General features: G+C 37.9%; 1 protein-coding gene across 19 annotated transcripts in view; it reads right to left on the bottom strand.

Moving 5' to 3' along the window:
- Nucleotides 1–26,748, bottom strand: part of ULK4 (unc-51 like kinase 4) — a 714,793-nt gene that overhangs the window by 412,643 nt on the left and 275,402 nt on the right. For all 19 annotated transcript variants that reach the window (XR_010155166.1, XR_010155167.1, XM_063805611.1 and 16 more), the window contains 3 exons: nucleotides 23,357–23,408; nucleotides 23,113–23,257; nucleotides 5,051–5,143 (listed from right to left, as the gene is read on the bottom strand). Coding sequence is in view for 17 of the 19 variants with exons in the window: in XM_063805611.1 (XP_063661681.1) it covers nucleotides 5,051–5,143; nucleotides 23,113–23,257; nucleotides 23,357–23,408 (290 nt within the window). In the remaining 2 variants the exon portion in view is untranslated. The remainder of the gene's footprint in view (nucleotides 1–5,050; nucleotides 5,144–23,112; nucleotides 23,258–23,356; nucleotides 23,409–26,748) is intronic.

Consider the following 26,748-nt stretch of genomic DNA (forward strand, 5'->3'; position numbering starts at 1 on the left):
ATATTCACCTAAAGGAGACTTGTTAAATCAATAGGTAATATTGATAAAATGCAATGCTATGTATCTGTTTAAAGGAGTGGCACAGATAGTATATGAATTACATTTCAATAAAACTGTTAATTTTTAAAAGAGGTCCAGAAATGGTATAGACAGCATACTACTGTGTATGTGAAAAACAGTACACACACACATACACACACACACACATATACTGGCAGCAGTGGTTCTCTGTGGAGGAAGAATTGCTTTTCTCTGTATACCCTTCAAATACTGAAGTTCTGAACATGTTATGTATTAACTCTGAAAAATAAATTTTTAAAATTAAAATGAAATATAAAACCAATGTAGTCATATTCCCCAATCAAACAGAATTTTTATGAGGTAACATTCAAAGCGGCACAAGGGAACTTTTTGGAATGATAGAAACCCTCTTTATTTTGATTGTGATAGTAGTTTACATAATTGTGTACCATTTTCAAAACTCATAGAACTGTATACTTCAAATGAGTGACTTTAATCCATGTAAATTATATCTCAATAAACCTGTTTATTTATTTATTTAAAGATTACATGACACCCGAGGCCTCTTGAACAATGCTGATAGAAATGTAAATTGGTAAAACCCACCTGGAAAACTCCTTTGTGGTACAGTGTATCTGTTGGATCTGGTTTACCAAAAGCCCTCGGACTCAGCATTTTCACCTCTGCATAGGAATATTCATGGCTGCACTATTCATGACAGCAAAAATACGGAACCCAGACTTTGTTAAAAGTAAAATGGATTGGGCAACTGTGGTGTATTTGTGCAATGGAAAGCCAAGAGAAGATGATTTGGTTTGAAAAGTAGCATTGCCCAGACCAAGGAACTATTGGCAAAGGGCATAAGCAGCAAAAGATACACACACATTCCTTGACCATATGAAGTGGTAGTCATTCTTACTTGTAAGAGAAATACATGTTAAAATTACTCTGAAATAACTCATTTCACCTGCCACAATGGCAACATTGCAAAGTTTAATGAGTTTTGATGGCAAGACTTGCAGAGAAGTAAGCATCCTCAGATATGTCCTTTGGAGGCATGAAATAGTAAACCCAAGGGAAAGAAATTTGGCCATATAAAAAAAAAAATTCAGTGTATTTCTCCTTTGATACATCAATACATTTATAGGAATTATCCTATAAGATATACATTCATATGTACAAAATTACACATTTATGAGAGTATTCATTATTTGCAATTACACAAGATTAGAAACAAGTCTATCAATTAGACACTAGAAAAGTTATAATACATCCATGCAATGGAAGATCTTACCACTGTAAAACCCAATGTAGAAGCTCTCTATGTATTGATACAGAAGCAAATCTAGAGGACAGTTAAGTGAAAAAAAAATCAAAGGGCAGAAAAACATATGTAACATGCTGGTTGTGTATAAAAGAAACAAAAGAGGCTGGGCAAGGTGGCTCACGCCTGTAATACCACCACTTTGGGAGGGCAAGATGGGTGTATCACCTGAGGTCGGGAGTTCGAGACCAGCCTGACCAACATGGAGAAACCCTGTCTCTACTAAAAAATACAAAAACAAATTAGTGGGGTGTGGTGACTCATGCCTGTAATCCCAGCTACTCGGGAGGCTGAGGCAGGAGAATAGCTTGAACTCAGGAAGCAGAGGTTGTGATGAGCCGAGATTGTGCCATTGCACACCAGCCTGTGGCAACAAGAGTGAAACTCCGTCTCAAAAAAAAAAAAGAAGAGAGAAAAGAAAAAATATTTATTCACATTAGCTTGCATTTGGATACATAATGAATAAAAATACTTAACCATAGGGGAAGATGAGGAAAGAACAGAATAAACAGAGGAAGAAATGAGACTTCTCAGTATCTACCTTTTTAAAAATACTGTTCTTTTTTCTCCTACTAAAAATCAATTACTCATTCCAAAATGTTAGACTTAAAATGCATTCTTAAAAATCCATTTAGGGAAATAAAACAAATTCAAAAGTCTAATTACTTTTTCCTTCTTCATCCCTTCCTTAAGGTATGTAAAAATGGACTTTGCAAGTTGCACACATGTTGCTAGGACCTCCCTTTGAAGTGAGGGGGACAATAATTGGTCTTTAATGCATTGCTCTTGATCCCCTTGACCTTTGGAGCCTCAGCCATAACTGACATGAGGCAAGACTTATTTTAACGCTGTTTTTCAAGAAAAGCCAAACAGAATCCAGAAAGAGACCGCAAATAAGACACAGGTATCCAGAAAGAGCTCACAAATAAGACAAAGGTAGCATTTAATGGGGAGAGGGGTGGTAAATAAGTAATTTCAGTAAACAAAATGATTTAGATATCTTTGTATATCAATATTCAAACTGTATCTTGCCTTTTTAAACTGTTAGTGTTCTATATTATGGCTATATCATAGTTTATGTTTTACTTATATAAAATTGTATAAATTTTATACAATTTTATCATTTTTAAAATTATTTGCCTTAGTAGAATTTTATTTGTGTATATGTGAGTTTTTCTCTAGAACAAATCCTTCGAAGTAGAATTGAAGGTTGAAGGCTGTGTACCTTTACACTTTAATTAAATACAGTGAACAAATATTCAAAGAGATTCACTGTTATCAGTAGTTAGGTGAATGCAAATAAAATGAGATCCCATTTTCATTCATTAGTTTGGCAAAGATATTGGCAAGAGTATGAATAAATATGATATGAAAAGATCTCCAAATCATTTTGATAAGTGAAAAAGCAAACTTCATAGATACAGAATGATACTATCTAGGTTTTTTTTTAGTCAATCACCACGAAGTGAATTTATTTCAGTATTTATGTGTGTGTGTGCGTGCACACATGTACACAGGTATATACACATATGTGTGTGTATACTCGTATACATACACACATATATATACATACAGATAGGCAGGCAGATAGATTAGATAGATAGATAGATAGATAGATAGATACATAGATACATAGATACATAGATAGATAGATAATAGACAGACAGACAGAATTTAAGTAGCCAGAAGAAATTCAGGAGGACATACACCAAAATAATAACAATTACTACCCCTAGGGGAGAAACCTGTAAGGCAGAGGGTGTGGGGGATGGAGAAGCCAAGGAGATCTCTCGATTTTACTGTTAGAATTTAAGGCAAAAACAGTATATTCAAATATTACTTGTTCAATCAAAACAAAAAAACACAAAAACTATTCCACTAAATTCTGCTTGTAAACTTTTTTAAAAACTAGAGTAAATGGACTTCTAAACCTAGTCTCTAATCACTTTTAAGATAAAAAAGATTCTATAGAGGCCAAATAACTGTTTCTACTTCTCTAGGGTTTTTCTCTTCAATATGAGGAAATTAAGCTGAATAGAGTTGGCAAGAAGGAAAAGGAGTCTAGAAAACGTGACATGTGGAATGAGCCAAAGTTACATTTTAAAAAGCAATTGCAATCTGTTCAATCTAATGAAAGGATAAAATTAGGAGACAGTATTCGCACATGATGTCAAAAGTCCAGGAAATAAATAACTATCTGAATTTTTATGCAACTTCTAATACAGATTCACTCTTTAGAATTAAATTTCTTCTTCAGGAATGGAGAACAATCCCTTCTGAGTGATGAATTTGGAAGGCTCATTGCTCAGGCTCTCTAAAAGGCTATAGAAACACTGAAGCAAACACTTTGCTTCCAATTGGCAAAGATAAAAAGGGTATTAACTTAGGGCTCCCCGGATTCTTTTGCAACATGGCTCAGAATAGACGGTAGTATTTGCATGGCATCCTTTGGAAATGGATGAGGGAAGGTAATAGGCTCGAGAACTACTACAGCCCCAGCACTGTATAACCCAAAAACCGTGAGCAACTTGTCACCTGTGACTCAGTCACGGCAAATCTATGTGCCCTGACACACCCACTGGGATGAGTGTTTTGGATATGAGTACTTTTTAAAAACAGCCTTTCTTGTTTGCTAGTAACAACAGTCACAGTGGCTCATAATAATGCAATACTTTCTGTGACTGGACAGCAGACCAGAGGAAATCAAGATGGTTGGGGCTATGTGATTTAGTTATTTGCTAAAGACCAACTGGTAGGTCTGGAGATGCACTGCACCTACAGATGGTATTCAAACCCCAAAAGGTCCTCAGATACCACCTGTACAAGAAAAGTAGTTTTGTTGTTTGAAAGCAAAAAGAACCTCTTCCTTTCTCCTTTCTTCCCCTTCTGTGGACCTCTCAGACAAACTATCTTTACAAAACTAAAAACATCCCAGCAACTAGTTCTAAAGAAATTTGGCATCATCATATTCAGTACCTTCAATAAAGATAAAAGCTCTCTACCACTTAAAAATAAAAAATAAAAAAAAAAAGTATGTCGGCCGGGCGGGGTGGCTCATGCCTGTAATCCCAGCACTTTGGGAGGCCGAGGTGGGTGGATAACCTGAGGTCAGGAGTTCGAGACCAGCCTGGCCAACATGGTGAAACCCCATCTCTACTAAAAATACAAAAATTAGCTGGGCATGGCGGCGGGCGCCTGTAATCCCAGCTACTCGGGAGGCTGAGGCAGAAGAATCGCTTGAACCTAGGAGGTGGAGGTTGCAGTGAGCCAAGATCACGCCATTGCACTACAGCCTGGGTGACAGAGTAAGACTCCATCTCAAAAAAAAAAAAAAAAAGTATGTCAACTACATAAAATGGTAGCAAATAACAGTCGATAAATACTATTGAGATTTAATAAACTGCTCAGTACAAAATGAGGCACCAATTTTTAAAGTACATATATTGTTTCATCTCTTAAAAGAAGTTATCATTTTAAAGCAGCATGCATTCCACAGTATGCTGACTCTAATAAGAATTAAAAATATGAGAACGAGAGTCAAAACAGCATAAATGACAGATATTACAATCCATGAAACAAAAAAATGACGATTTTGACAACTCAAACATTAGTCTTTTGGAATCTCATCTTTAATAACATTTTCACAACACATAAAATTCATTTTATAGGTGAGACACAAGAAAAAGAAATTTGAACTTCCAGTACCTTGTGAAAGTTGGGTTGTGTTCAGTCATCGCGACTAGCAGTTTCAGAGCATATGCTGGTACTGGGTCAGGTTCTACAAGAATGTGCTCATACCTGAAATGGTAAAGACATTTAAAAAATACTCAGTAGGAAAAATTATGTCCAACCTTGAATTCTATATCCAGCCAAACTATCAATTTAGCTTAAGACAGAAAGATATTTTACACACTAATAAATATTTAAGTAATTTACCTCTCATGTGCCCCTTCTCAGAAAGTTACTGGCAAATATGCTCTATTGAAATAAGAGAATAAACCAAATATAGAAAGACAAAAGGAAAAACAACTCAGTAGTTGTCCTCACTTAAATGCTACTCTCAACAATAGAAATAATATACCATAAGGTACAAACATCTGAAAAATCTGAAAAACATACAGACTCTGAAATAAATTTATGAGTTACAGGACCTACACAGGTTACTTAACCTCATGAAGTCTGAAACAACTTCACTTTCCAACGCTGATAATGATACTCACTTACTTCATAAAATATTGCTGTTGGGAAGATTCAGTGAGATAATCCATGTAAAACAACTAGTATTGAGCTAGGCATATAGTAAGAGATCAATAAACATTAGGCATCTGTGTTGAAGGTCTCCAAGAACACCCTCACATTCAGAGACTCGCTAGAGAATTCACAGGACTCAGCATGGCTAAGATGTAGCACAGCAACATAGTAAAGCCACCTCTGAATCATATGGGAAAGGGTGCATGCGGAGGACTAGAGGATGTCATGTGCTGGTTTCCTTATGTCCTCTGTCTTCCATGAGGGGTCACACGCAGCACACTCTTCCCCCAGCAATCAAAATGCAGCACGTGTGTGTGATGTTTCTGCCCAAGGAAGTCTATGAGTATTCAATGGCCAAAGTTTTTATGAGGGGATGGTCATGTAGGCAACCTCTATCTAAAATGTATCAAAATTCCAGATTCCCGGAAGGAAAGCAGCTGTGTTCAGCATAAACCAGACTGTCTGCTCAAACAGTTGAGGCACAGTGGACTACCCTTATCAGCTGTTAACTGGGTGCATTGCACTCTGACAGCCAAGTTCCTAGATGTCTAGCCAATTACAATATTTTGTTTACAAAATTTTTGTAAACAAAAAATTTTATGGATGGCAGTATCAGGCCTGCTATGTTAACTCTTTTCTGCACAGCATTCTTATTATTAATACTTGAAAATCCTAAATTAAATTTATTACCAAAGAGAATAAAACTCAAAATGTTTTCATCACAATTTCCACAACAAAATTTTCCCAAGATTGTTTTCCCATGTGATTTGCTAGGCAGAGGCTGGTTTATGTACTATGTCTTACCTATTTGAGGTTTGCTCTCCAGTATGCAGCACTGTGTAGATGCTCAATAAACAAGCATCAAATGAATAAATGAACAAACTAACCAATTTTATGATTTACTTCTCTGGAATAGCCAACAACTAAAAAGGAAGAAAAATATCTCTAAAATTCCTAACTGGATATTTTAAAAATCTATGATATAAAACAGATGCCTTTCATCTAGAGAATAGGGCCCCATGCTTACTCAGAGCTTATTTACTCTCATTTTGGAAATCATTGTATAACAAGCCTAATTATATAGCCTGTAAGCCCACAACCATTAAAAAGGAGCTAAGTAAAGAAAAGAGACGGACTATTACAGGAAGGCAACCAATGAATTGTAAGAAGTAGGACTTGAAAGCATAAGAAAAACAAAAAAAAGCAGTCCCAAGAACCCCAAGCAAAGAATAGTCTGTGGAGCATTTAATACAGAGTAAGAATTTGCTCATACTCAAATGGGACCTGAGAGCCCACTACACACCATAATGTTCAAAACTGGGGTAACGAGTCAAGACAATGTTAAGTGGAATACAGTGTTCCATTTAAGAAGTCAGCAAATGTCACATTTTAGAAAATTTGCTTAAATTTTAAAATTATAGTAGTTAAAAGATTTGCCCATGTATAAAACATACAGTATAATCAAGCGTAATTTCAAGAATGAAAAAAATCAATCTTAGGAAATGAGTTAATATATTTTATCATATAAATAAAACAAATATCAAGCAAAAATCTTTAGGGATAATAAAAATGTCTGATAAAATCTAACGTCTACTTAAAATTTTGTTTAAAAAAAGACACAACTTAGCATACTGGAGAGAGATCATTAGTTCCTTTCTCCATGAATTCTTATGAAATAAAAGGTTCTTGCCATCTTGAGTAAAGAGTAGGTAAGAATATTCTCAAAGTGTAATGATTTGCTAGAAGGACTCACAAAACTCAGAAAACTTGTTATACTCCCAACTATGGTTTATTACAGTGAAAGGATGCAGATTAAAATCAGCAAAGAGAAGAGACGCATAGGGCAGAGACAAGGAGAGACCAGGACAAGCTTCCAGCTGTCATCTCCCAGTGGAGTTGTACAGTGTTTACTCCTCCCAGTAGCAATGTGTGGCAACACTGGTGAAGTACTTACTACCAACCAGAGAAGCTCACCTGAGCCTTGGTGTCCAGGGTTTTTATTGGAGGTTGGTCATGTAGGCATGGACCACTTGTGGAATTGACCTTAGTTTCCCAGTCTCTAGCTCCTCCAGAGGTCAAGCTGATGTGTTGTAGCCCAAGGCCCCCATCATAACTCACAATGTTACTACCATAAATTATCAGGCATGGCTCAAGGTCTCATGTATTCAAAGGCACTCTTACCAGGGAGGATATTCCAACTGCTAAGAAGTTATCTCCCAGGTGGCAGTCAAGGACCAGTTTCTTTAGAATGTGCAAAGTCTGAACATCCTACACATGATGAGTTAACCCTTTATAGCATACATCCCTAAGAAGGAAACTGAGAGGCACTGTCATTAAAGTCAGAAATAAAATAAGAATCCTCTTCCACTGCTTACCAGTATTTGGAAATTGTCTGGCCAGACAGAATCAAATTGAAGTGATGGTGAGAAACTTCTGATGAGTCCTTCATGTACCCTGGATAACCAGCTCTCCTTGTTCCCACTCCAAGACATACTTGAATTACAGAAGGACGGACCCACAAGCCTGTGAATTTTTATAAAGCTTCCCAAGTGACTGTCTTATTCACATGCTTGTGTGGAAATCCCAAGAGGAAATATGGACAACTACTACTTAGAAATATAACAGAAAAAAACATTGTCAATACGGCTAGAAAATATATCTTAAAATAGACTTGAAAGATACAGAATCTAAATTTAAAAAGAAAACATTGGCCAGGGATGGTGGCTCACACCTGTAATCCCAGCACTTTGGGAGGCCAAGGTGGGAGAATTACATGAGGCCAGGAGTTGAGACCAGCCTGGACAACATCGTGAGACCCTGTCTATAAAAAAAGAAAAAAAAATTATTTTTAAATAATTGGGTGCAAGGGCACAAACCTATAGTACTAGCTACTCAGGAGGCTGAGGTGGGAGGATTGCTTGAGCCCAGGCATTTAAGGCTGCAGTGAGCTACGATGGCACCAGTACACTTCAGCCTAGGTGACAGAGCAAGACTCTGTCTCTAAAAAAAAAAAAAAGAAAAACACACACACAAAAAAAAACACTGCTGAAACATTACTGACTGAAATCAAAGTGTCTTGAGGTCGTTTGAAGTTATCTAACCTTGAAACAGGAGGGAAGAATAAAGCTTATACTAGCTTGTGCATAAGAATTTTCATAAAGAATATCGTTCTGTTTTCCTCCTGTTGGAAAAAATGAAGGGCAAAATTCATAATGGGCATGTTTAGAATACAGATATTGAATATATTTTAGTTTAATCAAATGATAGGTTTATAATGGTCAGCAAGATCTAGCCAAAAGTAGGCTGTGATTTATTAAGCTCGTCTTTGAAAGAGCAGCTAGTAATTGAGTCCTGCACTCCTTTGAATGCAACTTAGCAGAAAAAAATATATAGTGATGAGCGCTGACTCTTGAAATGGCCTCAGGGAAGACTAACCAGTGAAGAGCTGGCCCATTCTGATGGACTAGGGGCTGGAGAGGAGCACTCCTAGTGCCCTGAGGCTGGCCAGAGACTAAGATCACTGTTGACGTAACAGTGCCCTGTCCGGACAGTATCCCTGAACCTCACACTTCTTCCTCTAGGATCTTCTTTAACCAAGATGTCTTTGCTAGGGGCCAAAGCAGCAGAGATCCAGGCAGGAAAGACCATTCACACTAAATTCAGATCCATTCCAAAGAAGAGAAAATCCCTTTAAAAAATCACATATTCGGGACCTAAGCCAAGAATTTGAAGAGACAGTCCCCAACTCTTAATTCTTCATTACCAATCCTATAATTAATAAATCCCTATCTTGTCAAGTGCCTGGTATAGACAGTGCCCAATTAGGTTATCTGGGAGAAAACTGAAACTCGCTATCTAAATAACTCTGGATAATCATGAGAAAATATTCTGAGGGATGTGATGAAACAATTGGTCAAGTGAAGAAAGTGTCTCCAATTTTGTTGAGGGGAGGGAGAAGGAACTGTATAATAAAGAAGTCCATTCTGCAGGGATTAAGTCAGAGACTCAAATTTTCATCTCGATAGAGTGTGCTCTGAGAATTTGAAGGAGTGATTCCAGAATAATCAGCAAACTTTAGGGTTTGAGGAATCTTCCTACAATGAGGAAGATTCTGCTAAATGAAAGGCTAGACTACATTATAAAACCACAATAATTATTACATATAAAGAATACACGTATACAGTCATGTGCCACATAATGACACTTTTGGTCAACAACAGATGGCATATACAATAGTGATCATATAAAAATTTTTTTCTGTACCTTTTCTGTGTTTGGATACATAAAATCTTACCATTGTGTTACAGTTGCCTGCAGTATTCAGTGCAGTAACATGCTGCATAGGTTTGCAGCCGGGGAGCAACAGGCTATACCATACAGCCTAGGTGTGTAGTAAGCTGTGCCACCTAGGTTTGTATAAGGTAAACTCTATGATGTTTGCACAATGATAAAACTGCCTAATGATGCATTTCTCAGAAGGTACTCCCACATGGCACATGACTATAAATCAAAAGAAAAGAAAGGTAACACCTAGAACTGGACAGGAAAGAGTAAATTTAGAAAGGGAGTTAAGCTGGTTAGATCATATCTCAAGAAAATGTATCTCTAATAAACTAAAATTTTAAGGAAAAAATTTTGACTTTATTAGAATACCAAAAATGAGTAAATTGTTGGGTAAGAAGGCCTCTTTAGCATAACAAATGTAAAATGAATGAGAAAAATACTTATACCCTTAAAGTTTTTAAGTTAAATATTTCTCAATGGCAAAACCACCATAAACAAACCAAATGAGGAAAAGATAACTTGCAGAATGTAGGTAAAACAAAAAAGTTAATATTCTTACTATATAAAGAGCTTTTGCAAATCAATAAACAAACCACAGAAAAATGGACAAAATTCACAGAGAAGGAAATAAATGGCCAAGAAGCATCGGGAAGAAATGGTCTACTTCATCAACATCTGGAGGAATGCAAATTAGAGCTACGAAGGGTACAATAAAATGGGCAGTTTCATAAAGGGAAGCTGGTAATATAAACTGTTCTTCCTGTGTAAAAATATTGGCAGAATGTATTAAATACCTTTAAAATGCATATAATTTAAAGGGTCGGGGGGAGAGACAGGGTCTCCCTTTGTTGCCCAGGCTGGAGTGCAGTGGCAAGATCGTAGCTCACTGCAGCCTCAACCTTCCAGGCTCAAAGGATCCCCCAACCTCAGCCCAGGTCCCTCCCCACTCCCACCCCAAAGTAGCTGAGACCATAGGCTCATGCAACCTAATTGTTTTATTTCTTGTAGAGACAAGGTCTCACTATGTTGCCCAGGCTGGTCTCAAACTGCTAGGCTCTAGGGATCCTCCCGCCTTGGCCTCCAAACCTGCTGAGACTACAGGAGTGAGCCACTGTGCCTGGCCAAAATGTATATGAATTTTAACACAGAAATTCTATCCCTAGAGATTCTACAAAAGGAAATAAGGATGTGTCCAAGGATGTAGCCATAAAAAATGGTCTTTGTAGCATTATATATAATGTACAATACTGGGGAACTCCTAGATACTCAGTGATTGGGAATTGTTTAAATGATTTTTAGTACATCTATAAATGTAGGTATAGATAATATAATAATAATATAAGACAGCCAGTAATATAGTGTTATATAAATGTAGATATAGTCACAGACATAGATAATAACATAGAAAATAACAATACAATGTCAAGGAATAGTGGGGACAGACAGGTTCCAAACAGAGAATTTCAAAAAGTACTAAGTAAATCTCACCAGGAATGAAGAAACCATAGAATGGAGCAGGAAGATATTAACTTAAAATGGCAGGCAAGAAGCAAAACGCTGAGAGTCTTGAATAGTTGGGTAAATACTGTTAATGTGTTCTACAATCTTCAGGTTAAAATGTTTCTAAGCAAGGGAAGGATTTGAGGAAGGTAATGTGTTAAAATGCAAATCTGACAGAATGCAACATGGATCTGAGGCTTGAAGAGTTTACAGAGATGTGTGTGGAAAGAGATATTCTGGGTTTAGGTAAAGAGCAGGCTGCCAAACAGCAAGGACACTGAGGTAAAATCTAACTTTTGAGAAGATTAAAGACATTCCTCTAGACTGCTACAAGAAAGGGGTAGATGGCTGATTCTTTTTGGCATTTTCTGCACATCTCTTTCAAAATGTGAACTAGATGACATCTTTAGTCAACTCCAAAACTTTATAAAATGAAATTGGGTATAAATTAAACAATGGTTAACTTCAAGACTTCCCAGTCTTGTGATTTTTATGTGATTGAGCTCTGTGTGATTCTCTGGTGTTTTGCATGGATACAAAGATAAAAGTACATCAATAATTAAATGGATATGTAAATGAATAGTGAAATGGACAGTTGGGTGGGAAAACCTATATATATACTCATATATATAGGTATGTATATATGTATATACATACACATATACATATATATACATACACACACTTTTTTAAGTAAAAGAAATGTAGGTACTTCAAAATAAGTGTTAAATATAATTGCACATAGTAAGCTCTACTCTCTTCTGGGCTGTCTCTTCAATTAGATCAACAGCAAATTTTCATTATGAAAGCCTTAAATAGATAAAAGAAATGACTTCAATAACACTCAAGGTTTACAAAACATATGCAAAGAACTGAAGTGGTAGAATTATCCTGATTGAGAGGGAGCAAATAATATTTATCTTTATGCTCTATTACCTACCGTTAACTCCCAAACTATCCCAGTTTACATTTCGGTAGTTTGTAACCCAAAGAGGGAGATCACTGTACCTAAATGTGCCAATTTAGGCACAGACTCAAAACATTATACAATGATTAAGTAAAGGAAAAAAGGCAGAATATGATGATGCTTTTGATGCAAAAATATCTGAAGTTAAATTTTATCTACAAAAGATTTATCAAAGGTGAAAAATATCCCATGCTCACAGATCAGAAAAATTAATATCATTAAAATGACCATACTGCCCAAAGCAATCTACAGATACAATGAAATCTCTATGAAAATACCAAGGTCATTTTTTAAAGAAATAGAAAAATAATCTAAAAATTCATATGTAATGACAACAACAAAAAAGGCCAGAATAGCCAAAGCAATCCTGAGCAAAAAGAACAAATCTAGAAGCATCACACTACCTGACTTCAAAATATATTACAAAGTTATAGTAACCAAAACAGCATGGTATTGGTATAAAAACAGACACACAGATCAATGGAACAGAATAGAGAACTAAGAAATAAATCAACACATTTGTAGCCAATTAATCTTCAACAAAGCCATCAACAACACACACAGAAGAAAGGACACTCTCTTCAAATAAATGGTGCTGAGAAAACTGGAAAATCATATCCAGAAGAATGAAACTGGACCTGTCTCTCATCATATATAATCACAATAAAGACATAAGACCTGAAAGTATAAAACCACTAAAAGAAAACATAGGGAAAACTCTTCAGGACACTGGTCTAGGGAGAGATTTTATAGCTAAGACATCAAAAGCACAGGCAACAGAAACAAAAATAGACAAATGGGACTATATTAAACTTAAAAGCTTCTACGCAGCACAATAAAGTCAACAGATTGAAGAGATAATCTGCTTACTGGGAGAAAATATTTGCAAACTACACAACCAAGAGGGGAACTAATATCCAGAATATATAAGGAACTCAACTCAGCAGTAAAAAACCAACAACAATAATAATAATAATCCCATTTAAAAGTGGGCAAAGGATATAAACATTTCTCAAAAGAAGACATACAAATGGCCAACGGGTACATGAAAAAATGCTCAACATCACTTCATCAGGGAAATGCAAGTCAAAACCACAATGAGATATCTTATACTGATTAAAATGGCTATTATGAAAAAGATGAAAAATAAGAGATGTTGGCAAGGATGCAGAGAAAAGGGAATTCTTATGCATTGTTGTGAGAATGTAACATAGCCATTATGATAAACAGTATGGAGACTTCTCAAAAAACTTAAAATAGAACTACCACATGATCCAGCAATTCCACTGCTAGGTATTTATCCAAAGGAAAAGAAATCAATATATCAAAGAAACACATGCACTCCCATGTTTCTTGCAGTGCTGTTCACAATAGCAAAGATCAGGAATCAACCTAGTGTCCATCAACGAATGTGGTATATGTACCCAATGGAATACTATTCAACCACAAAAAAGAATGAAATCATGTCATTTGCAGCAATATGGATGGAAATGGAGGTCATTATATTAAGTGAAATAAGCCTGGCAGAGACAGACAAATACCACATTCTCTTATATGTGGAAGCCAAAAAAGTTTCTCTCACATAGTTAGAGGGTGGAATGATACATTCCAGACACTAGGGAGGATGTATAGGTAGAGTGGGGAATGAAGAAAAGTTGGTTAATGGGTACAAACATACAGTTAACTAGAAGGAATAGTTCTACTCTTTGATAGAGAAGCAGAGTGACTGTAGTTAACAAAAATGTATTCTACTTTTAAAATAGCTAAAAGAGAGAACTTGAAATATACTGACACATAGAAATGCTAAATACTTGGGTAATAAGATACCCCAAATACTCTGACTTAATCATTACACATTCCATGCATGTAACAAAATTTCACATGTGCCCATAAGTATGTACAAATATCATATATCCAAAATTTTTATTTTTTGAGACAGGGTCTCATTCTGTCACCGAGGCTGGAGTACAGTAGCACAATCACAGTTCACTGCAGCCTTGACTTTCCTGGGCTTAAGGAATCCTCCTACCTCAGCCTCCCAAGTAGCTAGGACTATAGGCACACACCACCATGCCCAGCTAATTTTTTCTAATTTTTTGTAGAGACAGAGTCTCACCATGTTCCCCAGGCTGGTCTCGAACTCCTGGCCTCAAGCAATCTGCCTGCCTCTATCTAACAAAGTGCTGGGATTACATGTGTGAGCCAACATACCCAGCCAAAACTTTTTTTTAATTAAAAAAAATTATGTAAGTAAAGAACAAAAATGAAATACTCCTTTCTACTATGATTATTATCAAAGATGGTCAAGTTCATACCTATTTTAACATAGAATGCTTATAGCTAAGGGAGACAAAGAAGCAATACAGAACCACCCCGGTGTCCTTTGAGCCACAAATAGAGAAATCAGGTAGTCAAACTCACGACTTTTGCTGGACATTATTCCTAAGGCAACTACACAACCCTACAGTGTGTTGCCACTAATAGAATCCACCTATAAATTCCAGTTCCTAAAAGGAAATGCCATTCTAATTTGTAAGGAATATATCCCTTTCTCAGATGCTAAAAAACAAAGCCTTAATAATTTATGAAGTTATTATGGCCCTGATGATTTTACAGGTCACAAAAGAATTACAAAAAAGAAGGGCTGTACTCATTTTCCCCGGGAGAGAAATGTTTAATGCCATACTGTCATAAAAATATTGTAAGCACATTTATATCAGCATGATCTCTTTTCAATACAAACACTCAAACCTAAAAAATATATAAATATATAAATATATAAAATATATATATATTAAAATCAGCACCTCTCAGAAGTTTAATATCAAAGTTTAATATCAAAGTCATTATCAATGAACTCTTAGTACTAAAAGTAGTCTTATGCTGACTATTTGGACTTTTTTTTCTGAGACTTGTTACATAAGGTGAGGACATTTCTCTTTTAGTATTTATCTGTAAATACTAAATATATACAAAACTAACTAAAATATATGTTGGCAAAATGGTTCCAGTCTACCAAAGGCAAATTGCACAGCGTATTTTTCCCACAGCTTGCAACATCACTTAAGCCTTCTCTGTTCCCCTTACCAACACACACTCTCCCCTTACAATGTTTCATATTTTTCTTTACAGTACTCACAATTAGCTGAAGTCATCCCACATATTTATTTTATTGCTTTGTCTTGCCCACAGGAATGTAAGCTCACTGAGGGGCGGGAATTTAATTGTGTTAACCATTGCATCCCCAGTGCCTAGCACATGGAAGTCACTTAATATATATTTATGGAATGAATGAATTTTAAAAAGAAAAAAGAGCAGTGAGGAAGACTGGAAGGGTCTTGAACTGCATATGCACAATCACACGATATAGTACTAATACAAATTATATTTACACTCATAAGAGTATTAAAATCTCCACCTCCCCAATAATAAACAATGGTGTTTCCTGAGTGAAAAATCTAGTCCCATTTACAGATAAATACTAAAAGAGAAATGTCCTCACCTTATGTAACAAGTCTCAGAAAAAAATGTCCAAATAGTCAGCATAAGACTACTTTTAGTACTAAAAGTTCATTGATAATAACTTTGATATTAAACTTCTGAGAGGTGCTGATTTTAATTAATAAGGTCGATTTGGGCTTCAGTTCTGGTAAACACTGCCTCTTCTCTTCTGCATAAACCTTTAAAATTAAATCTTGTCTCTCAGCTGAATAAAAATCACGGTAATTTTCTGAGTATATGTGGTATCTTTCCTCCCAGAAGAGAAGAAAATCTTTGCTCATTAATCACACAGATAACTGAGTTATGACACTGGCATTCCAACTACCTTGAAGAAAGGAGGAAAACTGAAAGGAGGAAGTGAGTGCATACACACTGAGATAAAGGCAAGGTCAAGATTTGAATCCAAACAAGAACCACAAGATAAAGACTACCATGGCCAGTATCACCAACTTAGTAAGTACAGAGTTTCCTCAAGCTGGTGGCAAAATATGAAGTCAGAGAGAGTCAATGCATGACACGGATTTGACACATCATTTCCAGCTTGAAGACAGAGGGATTCTGTGAGAAGAAATACAGGTACCTTAACGCACATAAGACAGCAAAGATATGGGTACTGTAACCCTACAAATGCACCATGGGTTGAGTAATTGCCCCCCAAAAGGTATGTCCAAGTCATAACACCCAAAACACATCAATGTGACCTTATTTAGAAAAAGGGTTTCTGGCAGCCGGGCATGGTGGCTCACGCCTGTAATCTCAGCACTTTGGGAGGCCAAGGCAGGCTGATCATGAGGTCAAGAGATCGAGACCATCCTGGCCAACATGGTGAAACCCCGTATCTACTAAAAATACAAAAATTAGCTGGGCATGGTGGCGCACGCCTATAGTCCCAGCCACTCGGGAGGCTGAGGCAGGAGAATCGCCTGAACCCAGGAAATGGAGGTTGCAATGAGCCGAGATCATTCCATTGCACTCCAGCCTGGCGACAAAGCAAGACTCCGTCTCAAAAAAAAGAAAGAGAAAGTGTTTCTGAAGATGTAGTTAAGAAACCCAAGATGAGATCATCCTGGGTTAGGCTGGGCGTGGTGGTTCACACCTATAATCCCAGCACTTTAGAAGGCAGGGGCGGGCAGATCACTTCAGGTCAGGAGTTGGAGACCAGCCTGGCCAACATGGTGAAACTCCGTCTCTACTAAAAATACAGAAATTAACTGGGTGTGGTGGTACATGCCTGCAGTCCCAGCTACTCAGGAGGCTGAGGCAGGAGAATCTCTTGAACCTGCGAGGCGAAGGTTGCAGTGAGCCAGGATTGCACTACTGCACTCCAGCCTGGGTGACAGAGGGAGACTCTATCTCAAAACAAAACAAAACAAACAACAAAAAAAAGATCATCCTGGATTTAGGATCGGCCCTAAATCTAAATCCAGTGATGGTATACCCATAAGGGAAAGGCAGAGGAAAAACTGACACAGAGATAAAAGGGAGAAAGCCATATGAAAGCAGAAGCACAAATTGGAGTGATACCACCACAAACCAAATATCACTTGCAGACATCAGAGGCACAGAATGGATTCTCCCTCAGGGCCACCTGAAGGAACCAACGCCACCAATGCCTTGATTTCAGACTTCTGGTTTCCTGAATTGTTAAAGAATGAATTCCTACTGTTTTAAGATAGTTGGTTTATATAATTTGTTATAGGAGCACTAAGAAACTAATACAAACACATAAGAAACTGAATTCTGTCAACAACCTAAATGAGCCTGGAAGCAGATTTCTCTCCAGAGCCTCTAGACAAGGACTCAGCCCAGGGGATGCCTTGATTTCAGCTATGTGAGAACCTGAGCAGAGAACCCACAGACACTGTGGCAGACTTCTGACCTATGGAGCTGTGACCTAATAAATGGGCATTGATATAAGCCACCAAGTTCATGGTAATTTATGTATCAACAGAAAACTAACCAGATATTTACAGTTTAATTGTCTTGTATTATTATATTAATACTTAGAATCTAAAGTTATATGAAAGTTTTGATGGTAAGTATCCTTTTCTTGACCTTAGTGAAAATGTCCTTAATTAAACAGTATTTCTAAAATTGTGATGGAAAGAGCACTAGAGCTCAGAAAGATGTAAATGGGTAGGTCATGGGAAAACTGTCCTAAGAGCACAGTGTTGAGAAACCCTGAGCTTTAGAAAGTATGAATTGTAAAACTCAAAAGCAAAGCACAGTTTCAGAAAGAACACATGCTCCCTCCAGATTTACTAACATTATATAGACCCAAAGTTTAATAAAGGTGGCTTCAATATAAACTTAATATTTCAGTAAACATTTTTACATACATGACTTACAAACTTCTTCAGTTAAAAAAAAAAGACTTCTGAAATTCTTGGAACTGTCAGAGAGTAAGCTCTGTAAAAAGGCAGAGGCTATCCCTATCTTGGTTATTAATATTTCCAACAATTAGAAACATGTCTGTGAAATAAGATACATTTAGTATCAGGTAAGTAAATGGGCTGATGAAGAGAGAAAATATTGTCTCTCCAGCTTATTTCGCCTGACTGTCAATGTGCAGGTTTCTGCTGGAAGCAAGCTAGCCTGCTTCCTGCCCAGTATGCTGCCTCTTCCATAGCTTTGCTTATCCCCTTCTTGCCTGGGGTGTCTGCCCCCACCCCCAACCCTTTTTTTTTTTTTTTTTTTTTTGAGACAGAGTCTCAATCTATTGCCCAGGCTGGAGTGGTAGAATCACGGTCACCATATCCTCGACACCCCTGGGCTCAGGTGATTCTCCCACCTCACCCTACTGAGTAGCTGGGACTACAGGTATGCACCACCACGCCTGGATAATTTTTGTATTTTTTTTCTAGAGATGGGGTTTCGCCATGTTGCCCAGGCTAGTCTCAAACTCTTGGTCTCCTGTGATCCACCCACCTTGGCCTCCCAAAGTGCTGGGATTACAGGTGTGAGCCGGTGTACCCAGCAGCCCCATTTGTTTTCTATCCAGTCATACCCAGGTTTCAAAGTCTAACTCAAATACTATCTCTTTATAAATGGTATTATAATCCACATGTGATAGGCACTAAACAAATACTTTAAAGTTCATTCTTTTTTTTTTTTTTTTTTTGAGATGGAGTCTTGCTCTGTTGCCCAGGCTGGAGTGCAGTGGCACAATCTTGGCTCACTGAAAGCTCCACCTCCCGGGTTCATGCCATTCTCCTGCCTCAGCCTCCCGAGTAGCTAGGACTACAGGTGCCTGCCATCACACCCAGCTAATTTTTTGTATCTTTAGTAGAGACCGGGTTTCACCATGTTAGCCAGGATGGTCTCAATCTCCTGACCTTATGATCCGCATGCCTCGGCCTCCCAAAGTGCTGGGATTACAGGTGAAAGCCACCGCACCCGGCCCCTAAAGTTCATTGTTTAGCAAGTAAAGCTTGCACATGAGAAAGGATAATGATTCTTTGATATTAATTCATCAATTTAAATAGTACGCAGTTCATTCATGGTACTATGATAGACGTTGTGATGGTTAACTTTATTTGTCAAGTTACTCAATAAGTAGGGTACCCAGGCATTTGGTCAAACATTTTTCTGGGTATGGCTGTGATGGTGTTCCTGGATGAGATTAACGTTTGAATCGGTACACTGAGGGAAGCAAATGGTCCTCCCTAACATGGGTGAATCTCATCCAATCAAAGACCTGAATAGAGCGAAAAGGCTGATTAAGAGGAAACTCCTCCTGCCTGACTGCCTTGAACTGGGACACAGGTCTTTGCCTTTGAACTGGAACAGAAACACTGGCTCTTCTTCAGTCTCAAGCCCACCAGCTTTCAGACAGCAACTACACCATCACAGGCTCTCCTGGGTCTCCAGCTTGTCAACTGCAGATCTTGGGACTTCTCAACCTCTGTAATCACGCGAGCCGGTTTCTTAAAATAAATCTTTATTTCATACACACACACACACACACACACACACAGAGCTCCTACTGGCTCTGTTTCTCTGGAGAGCCATCATACAGATATTTATTCTTACAACTGAGCCTTTGTTCATATTACACAGCAGTTCTGATAAGCATCTGGAACGTGGGTATTACATGGCACTTAACAAGATTAAATTATTGTTCTTCCTGAGAATTTTTCCAGAAGTATTAGAAAAGACATCCACCCTTTTTCTAGGATTACCCTCTCCACCAGGAACCATTTAACTACCAAGTGGATGAGAATAGGAGCCTATCTGAGAACAAAGCAGAGTAGACGTAGGCAGAGTAAAGAGATGGCGAGAAAGACACATACACGGAGCATCACAGACAGAAATCAAGCCCCTAAATCCAGCTGTATCCACAAGTCTTTGACTTCTCAGTCATGTGAGCAAATAAACTATTTTATAAGTTAATTTGAATTGGGTGCTATTGTTTGCAAATAAAGTCTTGACTAATACAATACTTCCCTGTGCGAACTGGGGAGCCTACCATACCTGTGCATGAAAAGGCTGTCACCTTGGCTGCATCAAAAGTATTGTTTAAGGTCAAGGGAAGGCTAAAACTTTAACAAAATAAAAAGTATCAACACCAATGTGTCTACTTGCCAAATTGAAGTGGGTGCTATATAGTTCCCATGGACTCTAGAAACTTAATTCATAAGCTATTATATTTATATACTCAATGGAGAGCATGAATTTTCCATTATTAGTATTTCTAAACTTAAAACTACCAAGAGTTATCTTCAAAGATCAAACTCCTTACCAGGTTCTAGTTTTCCAGAGTTAAGGAGGTTAAATGAATGTGTTACTTACATTTCATTTAAAATTTTTTTTTACATTACATCTATTGAGCCCTTACTATATATGCCAGGAAGGCACAATAAGCATTATACATTTTAATGGCCAATTCATTTCCATGAAGTATGTACCATTACTATTATTGCCCTATTACAATCTTTACTTTAAAGATTAATATGAGATTAAAATAATGAGCCTAACAATAACAGTCATGGTGCTAAACACTGGTCAAGAGGGTACTATGTGCCACACACTGTACTGTTTCAAAAGAAGCATCCTATTTAATCTTTAGGATTATCTTCTAAGGTAGGTACTATTATCCCCGTTCTACAGATGAGAAAACTAAGGCTTGGAGACTGAAATGCAGACTCAAGGCTTATACGCTACAACAGAATCAGTCTGAAAGGTTTGAAAACATTCCACATCACATCCAAATAAATTGTATACCATTATCTGAAGTGCATTTCAAGTTGTGTAATAAAAGCTTGAACTCATCTACATTATTTATGTTATTGAACTGCCATGTGGTTTACATTTACATTTTCCTCTTTAATTCCTGATCTCTGGAAAAAGTAAAGACTCATACTAAAGGAAATATTTATTCCAGCTCAAATGAGTAACACAGGATCACTGAGTTAACACTTTTTATTTCACAAACTGTTCCAAAACTGGGCAGACTTCAGATATACAGAAATGTGGTTTCAGATTAACAGAGCTTTAAAAAAGCTATTACTAAACTGTGAAGTCCTGTTGGAGTAAATCTGATCCCTACTGTGTGGAGGAGACATCTCAGGTCCCGAAAAATGTTCTCTACAAGTTTTCACATTGCAGATATCCAAAGCACATATTTTCTTTTTGTTTTTATTTTTTTCTTAAGAGACACAGCCTTGCTATGCTGCCCAAGCTGGCCTCAAACCCCTGAGCTCAGACAATCTTCCAGTCTCATCTTCCCAAATACCTGGGACTACAGGCACGAGCCACTGAACCCAGCTCTCAAAGCACATCCTTTAAATATATTTTGTGCAAAAACTACATTTAAGGCATTTTCTTGTCAGAAAGATGCATATAACTATATATGAATACTTTTAGAAGCATAAAATGCACTAAAAACATTAATCTCGTTAAAGAAGGGTATAATCTTTTATTGAATTCACATAAGTATATATCACAGACATACACTCATATATAACAAATGTAACTGAAAAGGTACCTATTGACAGTTTATTACTGAGCAAACTCCACATGACAAAGTTTCAAACAATTGTCTTACTTTGGGCATTAAAAGTATTCTTACAGTACATATTAATTATCAGAGCTGTCCCTGAAACCAGCTGCAGAAGTGTAAATAGGAAAAAAGAAACAAGAGGCTGGCCTAGAAATCAAGCTCCAGTCAGTCAAGACAGGCTCCCCCAGAGAGCCGAAGGGTCGACACAGAACACCCACACACTTAGTAAAAGGCACCTTCCTCAACCAACTGGAGTGGTTGAGTGCTTCATCTACAGCAACTGGCAATTTCAGTTATTTGGGTTTTCTTTAATGTGAACCTAATATTATATGAGAGAGTTCAAACTCTTAACACTGGCCAAAATCAGAATGTAATTACATCTGATTTCTTTACTATGATCATTAATTTTTTTTAAATGAGAACAGTGGGTCTTAAGAAGTTGAAACAATAGAGGGAAGCATTAAGTCAGGCTGTCATTCTTATAAACCTGCCAAACTGACCCAGACTGCAGCCCAGGCCCTGAAGAAAGCCATGATCAGGTAGGCATATTAATGCATGATACACAATCTAGCATTTGTTTGATTTCACAAAATCTTCTTTAATATTGACATATGGCATATACTTTTTGAAACTAGCTTTGATAAAATTGACAGTGTCCCCTCAACTATAAGGTGAGATTTTGGGGTTTTGCATGTTTGCATTAGGTGCTCTCAGTAGTCATCCTGCTGTGTGTTTGCTTTATGAGCAATGAAGTAAAAGAATACAAAAACCCTTTCTCCATACTCATTACCTGTTCCGCCACCTCCACCCAACCCCTGAGAAAGTCCTGCTCAGAACTAAACCTAAGTTCTATTCCAAGAGTTTGGAGAAGGGGATTACCTCTATCTCTATTATTTCTGAGTAGAGCCAGGAGAAGTCTCAATTTCATGTTCCAGTAGTCTTGTAATATAGATCTTGAATCATAACCCTCACCCCTTGAGCCATGAACACGTTTAAATCTGCATAACTTCAAAATCATGCTTCTGGCAAAAAACAGATTAAGCTTTAAACGGATGTCCTCAAAGATGAACTGAGAACTTCTGAGTCTTCTGCAGTCTAACAGTTACTGCACCTGTCTCTAAACTTTTTCTACAATGAGTACACAAGCATATGTGTATAAACATAAGGACATCAAGACCCCAACCCCATCACTGAACCTAGTTTGACAGAAGCTTCCTGGATAGCCTACACTTCTCTGCATGAATACAACTGCATGATACTTACTGGGGAAGTAAGACATCTCGAATGAGAGCCAGAAGATTGCTGTCAGAATCAACACTGGCCTTCTCCTTGCCATCCCCAAACTCCTGGTTCACGAGTAGAGATGTGGTTTCTGAGAGCAACCGCAAGCTAAAGAGTCTCCACTCCACTTGAAAGAAAAAAAAATGCCAAGAATGTGACTCCATGGAGACAGAATGAAAATAGAATGTGTAACTGATGCAATTCTTGCTGGTGTCATCACACTTACCATTTTGGCTTTGAACCAAGGACACCAAGGGTGGCAGGATATAGTCAACAACCTAAAAGAAAGCATGTAAAAGACTCAGAATCTCTATGAACACAAAACTGATATCAACCACTATCTATATTTTTTCCACAGACAGAATCCCTAATCAAAGGAGTGAAAAAAAGCAACAGCTAAGTTTATCCTGGATTTAAACTCTCCATGACATTTAATAAACCACCAAGCTCATTTAAATCTAAAAAAGTCCTCAGGTCAAAATGACATTATGAAAATCAAAACAGTAATTTCTCAAAACCTTCAGGGTCTATGAAAGGAACTTTAGAATATAATGCAAAATCTAGTTGGCACAGGTTGGCATTAAACCATCAAATTAGTATGTATAAGCTGGTGATCATTACATCAAGTTTAACCTAAACAACAATCAAAATGTTGGGAAAAAAAGACACAATAGTCCCCATGTTTTATCAAATACATCAAATAACTATGACAAGTTCATCTTGGTTATTTTTAGAAATAGACCCCAAAGATGTAAATCCACTATACAAACCACCCCTGTGAGTTCCTAGTTGTATCAGAGAACAATCAAATATGGTTTAAAACTTAACCCCAAAAAACAAGTATTTTCCTCCAAAATACCAAAAAAGAATCCCTACTCCAGTCTAATGATGAAAACTACTGTTTCATTTGATGAACTATTTTAGTGACAATAAACAAAATTCCCATTGTTTGTGTACTTGTTCTCTCTATACTGATAAAAGAGCAGGAGAATCTGTGCACAGCCAAACGACATCTTGCCGTCCATACCAACAAAACAACGCCCTGCACAGGCAAGAATCTCCATATGTGGTTGGTGGCCCATCAGTATTAACATGTTCTATCTCCACTTGACATAGGAAATTTATATGTGACAGTATATCTCAATATTTTTACAAGGACCCTAAGAACCAGGGGTGTTTTCTTCACCCTCTTCCACTAAGTGATGTCACATCACTGAAAGCACAGATATCATGCTTCACCAAGGTACTTTGAGAACTCCAAACTTCTAGTTATGTCTAAAGAAAAAACTATGCAAAGGAAAGAAATACATACTGCTATCAATACTACCAACATGATCAACAGCTATCTTAAAGGTTGAATAGTGTATATCAGGAGAGGAGTAAGACTGAAACAAACGATCTAAGTGCCCATCTCTAGAAATTTAAAAACGATTAAACATGGCCAAAAAAGCAAGCTTGTCAGAAGATGAATACAGAAAAATCAACAGTATTTATGAGACACAGTAGGAATGAGGCTTGGCTCCAGCTCATCCCTACTACAGCATTCTTTCATACATTCCCAGTGATCACAAAACCCACACCAGTAGCTCACTGATGCCATACCAGCTAACCCCAAGGCTTTAGTCATACTATATTGTTCCACTGAGCTCTCAAAATGTTTAACCATGGCTTTTACTTAACGAATTCCAGGAACTGGCCTTAGGAGATCCAAACTATCAAACCAAAGTTGTGGAGTGTACCACCTCAGGAAGAAACGGCAGCCTTGATGCTGCTGGCCAGACCACCAGGTGGCCCATTACTCAAGATGACCATTGTAACCAGATATGCTGCCCTGCACACCCTACCCATCATGTGCTTCGCCCAGCCCAGCCTGCATACCCTACCCCTCATATCAATTCCCATGCTTTGCCTAATAAAAAATCCTAACCAGCTCTTTTCAGAGAGTCAGTCAGGGAATTCTCTCTCTCTTCTCTCTCTCTCTCTCTCTCTCTCTCTCACGCTGCTTCCCTCATGGGCTGGACATAAGCTCCAATGAAGCCTCGTCTGGGAGAACTCTGTCGGCCTCATGTCCTATTGCATTGAGAGCCCAAGAACTCATGGTCAGTAACATATTCATTCAGGGCTTGTCTGCGATCACCAGACATGGGGCGCTTTTTTCTCCTCTGTGGAGGGAGGCATGTGAGCCAGCAGGACAGCTGGACGTGACCCCTTCGTGACTGATGGAAGGCCACCTGAAGTTTTGATTCAGCACTGCTACGACTGGTGAGTTTTTCCTCCAGCCTCCCTGTGACTCCTCACAACCCACCCCAGACAATGCTTTTCCTTCCCTCCTGGTCTTCTATTTGTTGTGTCTTTCTTTTTCTTTCTTCTTCCTTTTTCCTTCCCTTCCTTCGCTTTTCATTAACTTAATTGACTCAGTCTGAAGACACCCGTGTGGCATTGATTCAGCCTCAGTAGACACCCATGTGGCACTGGTTCAACCTCAATAGACACCCACGCAGCACAGGCCAAAACAGTCATTCAGTTCAGCTGGTAGGAAACTCTGTCTGGCACTGGAATCTGTAATATTCTTTAAATACATTCCCTCCCTTTGCCACGCCTTGTGGGAAAGGGAAGGCTGTGGACTTTGTCGTCTGTCTATTCAAGCATGCAAGCCTACAGACCCTGGGTGCTATCTTTGTGAAGAGAGGACTGATAGCACGTGGGTCCACAGTTTGCGTCACTCACGTCCTGATCCATTTTTCTTTCTTGTGTGTTTAACTTGACATCTGATTGCCCCATGCAGACTGTTGGGTGACTTCTTGCAAAGAGAAGAGGATTTACCTACGCTTCCACCAAAAAACGGAAAAAAGATGACTTTCTCTTGTAATGCAGCTTGGCCCCCACAGCTGTGCTGCAGTGAGAAGAGTCATCAACAGCTGCTTTGCTCTTACAGAAGCTACACAGAAAGGCAACCCAGAAATCTGGCATGCGAGCAAAAGGTTAAGGATTTCTTACCAGCCAGGCTTCTGACCTGCTTCTCTGTGCACACCAGTTGAGTGAAATGGTAAAGATAATTGTTTGTCTCAAGGTCTATGACCCCTATAAGCCTGCTGTTTGGCAGACTTGTCAGTTACAAACGTTGCTGCAGGTCCTTGAAACAAAAACTGGATGAGGTTTCCCTTTCATCTTATTTTATGTCTTTGAGAGCTTGACCTTATGACCATGGTGGGGTACCCTCTCTTGCTATCTAGCATCCAGAAGGTGGGAATTCCGAGGCTCATGTCAGGTAGCCAGTCTGAAAGGACCTGGAGACTGAGACCCATAAGCACACATTCTTTGTCCCAAACGTGTCAAGCACTTGGGGATGAGTTCTGTCTTAAAAGGTCCCACCCCAAGGGGCTTTTGTCATCTTTTGCTATCTTAAATCTATTCCTGAGAGTAAATTCTTGGGGACCATGGAGATGCCTCCTCTACCCCCTCTCTAGAAATACCATTTGCTTATATTATAAAAACCTGAAAAATTACCATCTGAGCCTTAAAGGGCTTTTGGATTGAGTAGCTATTGAAACTAATTTCATCATTAAAAGAAAAGCACTTTTCTTATTCTCAACAATTTTTTAAAAGGTTTAAATTAAA

This window comes from Pan troglodytes, chromosome 2 (genome assembly GCF_028858775.2).
Source record: "Pan troglodytes isolate AG18354 chromosome 2, NHGRI_mPanTro3-v2.0_pri, whole genome shotgun sequence".
Lineage (NCBI taxonomy): Eukaryota > Metazoa > Chordata > Mammalia > Primates > Hominidae > Pan > Pan troglodytes.